Source organism: Pseudorca crassidens, chromosome 3 (genome assembly GCF_039906515.1).
Source record: "Pseudorca crassidens isolate mPseCra1 chromosome 3, mPseCra1.hap1, whole genome shotgun sequence".
Classification (NCBI taxonomy): Eukaryota; Metazoa; Chordata; class Mammalia; order Artiodactyla; family Delphinidae; genus Pseudorca; species Pseudorca crassidens.
In genome coordinates, this window is record NC_090298.1 from 143216787 (window position 1) to 143224398 (window position 7612).

Genomic DNA, 7612 nt, shown 5'->3' on the forward strand with positions numbered 1-7612 from the left:
TATTTTCATGGTGATGACTCAAAACCCAAGCCTGACCCCCGTTCTGTAACCAGTGGAAAGGCAGGCTGCAAAGCAAAGGGAACTTGAATGAACTACCTTCCCCCCTACAAACCGAAAAGAGCATTTGTTCAAGGCCGATCTCCTTGGAAGGAGCTAGGAATGGTAAACGGAATGTGATTTGACACAGTCCTGAAAAGGGCAGCAGGCATCCATCTACCCCCCTCTCCCCCTCAGTGAACGCATCTAGTTACCATCTACATTTGCAAAGAACTATATAGGTCCCTTCCCTCAGCTCGAAGCTTGTTGTTGTGGTAGCTGAGAGATTTCAAGTTCAAGATTCCCGCCCCCCCCACCCCCGCAATCATCCACAAACCCCTCAGATTCTGGCCGATCCCTGGGCCCTGCCACTTCTAAGCTCATCTTTCACTGGAATTTGAAAAACTCCTAATAGCAATTTTCCATGAGTAACACAAGCTGCCAGAGGAAGCATTTCAAAGTCTTTTGCTATTTGCTGTAGACTTCCCTACCCCGGGCTGAATCTGGCCACAGCTCTGGATTGATTCCCATTAAAATCATCATAAAAATCACCAGCCCCCCTCCCCCATCTGGGTGGCATTTCTGGGCTAAGACCGGCTAAAGAACAGAGAGCACCTCTTAAAAATAATTGTGACTTTGGACAGACTTTACTGCAATAAAACGTTTAATTTAATTCAGAATAAGAGATAAGAAATAACTCTTCAATAAAATATATAAAATTATACAAGGCACCCTTTCAAAGGGATAAAAGTATACTTGGATGGGGGAGGGGAGCTGGATAGAAAAATGAAATACCAAGGAGCTATATGGGCTGTCTGACAACACCATTTTTTATCAAGTCAAAACATGGCTTTACCCTCTGCCCCCAACATGTTAAAAAGTATATAAATTTTTCTAATAAGTTTAGCACATACAACAGGTACACACACAGAGAAAGCATGATTTTTTTTCTTTTTAGATCTATTCATTGTTCAGGAATATTTAGTATAGATAATGGTTACAAGATATTCATAATTTTTAAGCAGACAATTAACTACACACACACATCCACCCAAATCACCTTTTCAAATGTGTGAGGACTGATGTACCTAGTGGTTCACGGAAACCATCAATTCCTCCCGACATGCTCTAACTTTTCACTCTCCAATTATCTGAAATGCAGTTAAGCAACAGCCTTGAGAGGAATTAGGAAGGACTTCCATTTTCCACCTTACCCCGAGGCACTCTCAGGATTCTTCTCATCCCCCTTTTATTGATCTTACAAAAACTTTGAACAATGTGTAACAAACAAGGTGGAGAAGGGGGAAAAAAACAGGGCCAAATATGGTCATATCTAGTGAGTTTTTAAATGCACGTAAAAAATGCAAAAACATGATGTGTCCCCTTCTCTGGGAGGAATCTTTCCATATCTACTGCCTATGCACACAGTGTCTAATTCTAATGTTTGCAAGTCAGTGATCCAAATGATCAGATTTCAGTAATTTTAGCAAATAATTTGTCTCCCCCATAAGAAAAAGACAACAGCTAGACTTAATTAAGCAGTCTCTTTTAGGAAGGTGATATATAGAGAAAAAAGACATATATATATATTTATATATATATGTATATAAATTTTACCTTTCAAAATAATTTGATTTTTATGTCTGCTGTATAAAAATGTATTATATTTTATTATATACATATTTATATATAAAAACCATCAGAGCCAATCTTGTGAAAGGAGAAGGGGGGCTGGCATCTGGAAGATTACACCAAGAAAACAGGGTTTGGGTGTCTCCAGTCAAAAGAACCAATTTCAACTATGTCTGTGGCCCTGTCGATCTAGCCGCTGAGGGTGGTGCATGCAAGGTTTGCAGAGCGGGACTGTCTTCTTGGAGAGGGAGGGGGAAGGCTTTTAAACAAACATCCATCCCGGAGTCTATTGAGCTGGTCTTCCTTAGGACAGGTGGTACATGCCATATCCCACGGGAGTCGCATAGAGTCCGACGGGCGGGATGGGGAGCACAGGTCTATGGAAAGGGTAGGACGCGCCGTATAGGGAGGCTGCTTGCAGGGGCGAGTTGATGGGGAAAGGGAGGCTGAAGCCAGAGGGCAGCATAGGTTTTGCAGCCATTTTCAGCTTTTCCAGTTCGGCCTCTTGCAGTCTTTTCGCCTTGGCTCTTCGGTTCTGGAACCAGATTTTGACCTGTGTCTCTGTGAGGTTCAGAGAGCTGGAGAACTCTGCCCGCTCTGCGATGGAGAGGTACTGTTTCTGGCGGAACTTGCGCTCCAGAGCGAGGAGCTGGGAGGTGGTGAAGGGTGTGCGTGGCTTCCGATTGGTCTTGTGTTTCCTCAGGGTGCAGGTGGTGGGGCTCATGTGTCCTAGGGAACAGAGAATGGGGAGTGAGTTAGCAAAAGAAAGTGGCTTTCTCGCCAGGTGTGTCCATGGGGGGGTGGGGTCTTCCCTCTTCATCTTTCAAAGAGGTACCTTGGTCAAAACCATGTGTGGTTGGATTTTGGGCGGGGGGAGGGATAGAGAAGGACCATACTTAAATGGATAAATTGTTTTGTTTTTAAAAAATTGAATCTTTTCCCAAAAGTTTGGGAGTTTTATGGTGTAACAGAACTTTCTATATGGAAAACAAACAGCATCAGAGATAATGAAATATGAACAGACCCCTCATAAGTCAAGAGAGCTGAGGGTTCTCTGAGAAACAAAACCCCATCTCTTCTTGATATTGCTTATCTTAAAAATGGGGGGCTGGGCTCATGATAATCCTCACATCCCTAGGACACCGAGATAATCACATATGAGAAGGAAAATGAAAAGGGTCTTATGAACTGGGTCCATCCCCTCTCTGCACCAGGAGAAGTTGGATTGCATCAACATATTTGTGAAGGATAATCGTGCCGATAAGGTCTGCAGTAAATTAATAGCATCTATGGATTGGTGAGCAGCCTCATGCAATAAACAACCACACAGATGTCATTCCCTCCAGTCTACAGATTATAAAACCTGAACATCATTTTACAGATCTGGATGTGGGATAACTTTCTTGGCTGGGTGCTTCTGTAATATAAACTTTACTAAGAAGGAGGGAAAAATTAGCTCGCCCATAAATGTAAATGTCAGGGGAAGTCATGCTGCCTCCTGAATTGAGAGCATGTGATGACATTTTAGCCATCTCTCCTACCCATTCTATGGTTTGGAGGCAATGTGTAAATGATTAGCTTCTTGCTGGAATTTAGAAAGAAGGAATAACAAGCAAAATAAAGGTATGCCTACAGCATCCAGACTCCATATTTAAAATGGGTTCAATTATAGGAAATCATAGGACAGGGCATCCTTGTGATTCCATAGCATCAACTAACTTCGGGTTTTTCCTTAAAGGAAGTTGGGGTGGAGCTGAGGGACAGATGCTAAACAATTCATTTTCTGCATTTGGCTTTTATGAGCTATGCTAATTTTCCAAATGTAGCCACCGTAGTAACTCCAAAGCACTCCAAAGGGAGAATGTAGCATTTCTTGTTTAGTTACTTTGGTGGCCCAAGAGAGAGTTTACACTTCATACTTGAGGGTGACACAGCACAAGTCCCAACCCAGCCTCCATTTCCAACAAGAAATGGATTTGTCCTAATGTGACATTATTAACCATCACTTTTAAGTGGCTAAAAATGAAAGAGGTAGTGGGTTCTGCCATCAATCAAAAAACAGAAATCTGGGAGAGAGATGGGTAAGAAACTACCACAGGAGTGTAGACTTTTGCATATGCTAATCCCTAAGTAAGCCAGAGAGCTGGGGGTGCCTACTTCTTAATTTACAAATAAAATAACAACAATCAGAGACTCAGGGACCTGTGAAATTCTCACCCTTCACAAACGTGACCTGGCTAGCTGGGAGGATCCAGTGGCCACAGCTCAGATACCAAGCTCCTAGAATCTACACTTGCCTCTGCTCTATGTTTGGAAGTGATTCTGTGCCTGGGCACGGTCATTCCTGCTGCTCCTAGGGGCTGCATTTGAATTATGAAATCCAGGTGACGGGATCTCATGAGTGTATCAAAGCGTCCCTCCCAGCGCACCTCTCTCCACCCTCCCACTCTCCTCCCCATTTTAAACCAGCCTGAGGAAGGGTGCGATTATACAAAGCAAAACAGCATTTAACCTACGGCCTCCTGAGAATAACAAAACCCGGGCCTGGGCAGGTGGCTTCCTCCTGCCCCAGGCTCTGTCGCTAGGCTCCCCCGGACCCACCGCTCCTACCACAGGGCTCCTGAGGCCATCTCCAGGCCCAAAGCACCAATGACCCACTTTTTTAAAAAAAATTAAATCCTTTCTCAGAATCTCCTACTTTTCTCATGGAAGGGTCACATCCAGGGCCCACGGCTGCCTTACCCTGGGCCCTGGCAGGCATGCTTACAGAACCCCAGGAACCTAAGAAAGTGGAAATGTCTGACCTCTGGACACCACTCCCTGTAAAGCCTGAATCCTTGATGCGCAGCTGGGAATTGACCCAGGCCTAGGCATATACAGGCACTCAATATCTGTCAAACAAATTAAGTCCCTTAAAGTTTCTAAGCCTCTATTTCACCATCGATAAAATGGGTAACTAATACTGATCCTGCAGTGTGGTTCAGAGTACCAAATTTTAGAATGCCCAGAGTCTTGTCTGCCATCAGATAGGTGATCATTAAATGTCCCCAAGTCTTTCTTGTCAAGCCCAAACTCGATGTGTGCAGATTCCTCTGAACTCTGTTGAAATGTCCTCATCTGTTACCGGGAGGCCAGCTTCAGCCACACGGAGATCAGATAAGATAATACGGTGAAAAGTGCTATAAAGTACTGTGCAAACTTGAGTTTAAATTCTTTGAGTCCTTAATCTCCACGCCCTTTGAATCTTTGGGAGTTTCTAACAGGGTGGAGAGAAGAAGCCAGAGGGGACAGCCACTGATGCCTGGTTATATGGCCTTGTTTTGTTCACAAAATACTTTGCATCTCGAGTTTTCAGGGCTGATGGGAATGGGGTAAAATGTGATGCTCCCAGCTTTCGAAAAAGTCCCTACGCAGGCATCCTCTCTCTCGCCTTTCCTAGAGGCAGAGTGCAGATAGAGAAATCTTAAAGGCTGGGAGACAGAAGTAAAAGGAGCTACAGGGAATGGCTTCCCCATATCGCAAGAGGACCCAGGGCCCAAAACTGGACGTAAACGCTGGAAGAAAAATCAGCTCTCCTGCGACTCTCAGTTCTCCTTCCTCATTGGCAGGAAGCGGGGTGCAGGTGTTCGGCCCTCTGCTTGGTCTGTCTGGGGAGAGGGATCAAGGTGGCCAGGGTTGGGGCTTGGACACCGGGGCCCCTTGCCCAATTCAGCCATTGTTGGTGACCTGGCTCAAGCAAGTTCAGTCCTCAAAGTATGCATGTCTGAAAACTGGGATAACCACAGGTCCCGGGCTTCTGCCCACACTTCGGGGTTCCAGCGATGATCGGGATCTGGTGAACTAATAAGCATCACTTTGTAAACTGAAGCGCTGCTGGAATGCTGTTAATTATTACTCTGAGCCAAGCGGAGCCCCACGCTGCTGACCCCAGCCCGCTCCCAGCGAAGCGACGGGGCTGGCCGCCGGGACGACCGGGAGACATTTCCTCGCCGCATAAGTCTCTGCCGCCATCCCTCCGCGTTACCGTGCTTCGATACCCGCGGGACCAATGGAAGATGATCATTTCTACCCAAAATCGGGTTAGATTTTAATTAGCTCATCTTTATAGTGAGGGCACACCTCGCAGGGTTGTGAACTTTGAAAGGTAGTTAGACACTCTGCCTCTGCCTGGCATATATTCCGGTGCTCTTTAAACGTGTATCCTTCTTCATTCCCCAGACTGAGACCCCGAGGGACAGTGAAAAAAAAAGCGAAGTGGCCTAGGGCTGAGGGCTAGAGAAACGGATACCCAAGCGACCCCGCAAACCCAGCTGGGTTCTCCCTTCAACGATCAGGGCGTTGGCATTCGTGTCGAATATTCTGTACAGCTAGGGGATCCCAAACACGCGCTGCGCGGATATTACCCAGAAGGTATCTTGGATGCCGTGGGCGCGCTGAACTCTGGGGATATTAAGGGGCCAAGGACTTGTAATGCTTGCTTTTTCAGGGCGCATAGTACAGAGGGGTCTCCGTACCCCTAGCTTGGAATACTGACCCCCAGTTCCCTCCTGTACCCCGCGCACCCTCCTACCCCTGGTCCCGGCCTCTGCAGGCACTCACTTGGCGGCGGCGAATATCTGCCCGGTTCCTGCATCCACGCCGCTCCGTCTTCTGAATTTTCCGACTTGACCGAGGCTGTCTCGAAGGGCTTGACCAACGGCCCGGGGCTGTGCGCCTCCCGGACGCTGTGTCCCGGCAGCAGAAGTGGCCGCAGGGTGGCCCCGGCGGAGGCGCTTTCGGCTGGCAATGGGGAAGTCTCCTTGGGCGGCTTCTTGTCCGACATGAGCGCCTCCACGCTGAAGGGCAGGCTGGAGACCTTGACGCGGCGCTCCTCCGCGGCCCCGTCGGCACCCCCAGGCCCCGGGCCCGGCTCGGCCACCATCGCCGGGCCCTCCTCATCAGACGAAAACAGGTCATTGCCTTTGGACGGAGAAGCCATGACTTCTCTGCCCTACGTAGCTCCCGGCGCGCGACTCCGCTGGCAACCAGGCAGCTGCGACTCAAACTTTTTTGGGGGGAGACGGGAGGGGCGCGCCGGCAGCCGTGCCTTTCCTCCAAGGGGAAGTGAGAGACTCGGCTCAGCCAATCCGAGCCGGCCCTGGCGCTGACGCCACGGACGCTCGCCTCCGATTGGCTCTTCCGGAAGAGGCTGGGGCCTTTTTTTTTTTTTTTTTTTCTGTTTGAAATAAATTAGGAGTTAATTACAGGAGCAGTCAGCAGAGTTGTTATCAGGCGATCCCTCAAGGGTTATAATCACGCCAAAACTGAAAAGTCTAAGGCGTAATTAAGGCCGATTATTTAAACAGGAAGTTCGCGGAGCCCCATTTCTTCTCTCTGTTGACCCCTCTTTTTAAAAGGTACTCCGCGCCAGAACATGTTTAAAATCTGCAAGTGACATGGCAAAAACATTTATTAAGCTCCTACTATGGGTCGAAACTGGGCGAACGTAACAGTTTTAGGGGCCAGCACTGAAAGGAAGGGCCAGCATCCCTGCTAAAAGAAATACTACATGCATGGCGCTTAGAAAAGCAGGTATTTCGCTCTCAGCAAGTGCTCGACGGCGTCCGCTATTACTATAACTCCCTTAGGAGAGGGGCCGGAACGAGCCAGAGAGGTAGGTGGTCACGGCTGCCCTCTCCCAAGTAGTTCCAACTGGAAGATTTAAACCAGAGCTTTCCATCTCTTCCACTCGAAAACAAAACCAGCGCACTCTTAGAAACTTGGAATCCTCGAGTTTTCTTTTCCCTGCATCTCCTCTCTGGACCTCCGGATCCGACCTTTTTCTCAAGACTGCGTGCATTGTGTGTTCATGAGTTTGTCTGAGCCGGTGTTGGTCGTGTGTTTGGGTGCCAGTATTTGCCTTCAAGGCGGAGGAGGAGTGAGGAAAAGGCATAGATAATATCTA

General features: G+C 47.7%; 1 protein-coding gene across 1 annotated transcript; it reads right to left on the reverse strand.

Moving 5' to 3' along the window:
* Positions 1-682: 682 nt before the first annotated feature.
* MSX2 (msh homeobox 2) lies at positions 683-6776 on the reverse strand. The gene is made up of 2 exons (XM_067732815.1): positions 6268-6776; positions 683-2397 (listed from the first exon to the last, which is right to left on the reverse strand). Exons 1-2 carry the CDS (start codon positions 6644-6646, stop codon positions 1973-1975), a joined length of 804 nt encoding a protein of 267 aa, XP_067588916.1. The 5' UTR covers positions 6647-6776; the 3' UTR covers positions 683-1972.
* Between the last annotated feature and the right edge of the window lie 836 nt (positions 6777-7612).

Bases quoted from the DNA above. Each gene is read 5' to 3' on its own strand.
- MSX2 (XM_067732815.1), bottom strand. From the start codon at position 6,646: ATGGCTTCTCCGTCCAAAGGCAATGACCTGTTTTCGTCTGATGAGGAG. The intron at 2,398-6,267 runs GTGAGTGCCTGC...TCTGTTCCCTAG, and splicing joins CAGATATTCGCCGCCGCCAA to GACACATGAGCCCCACCACC.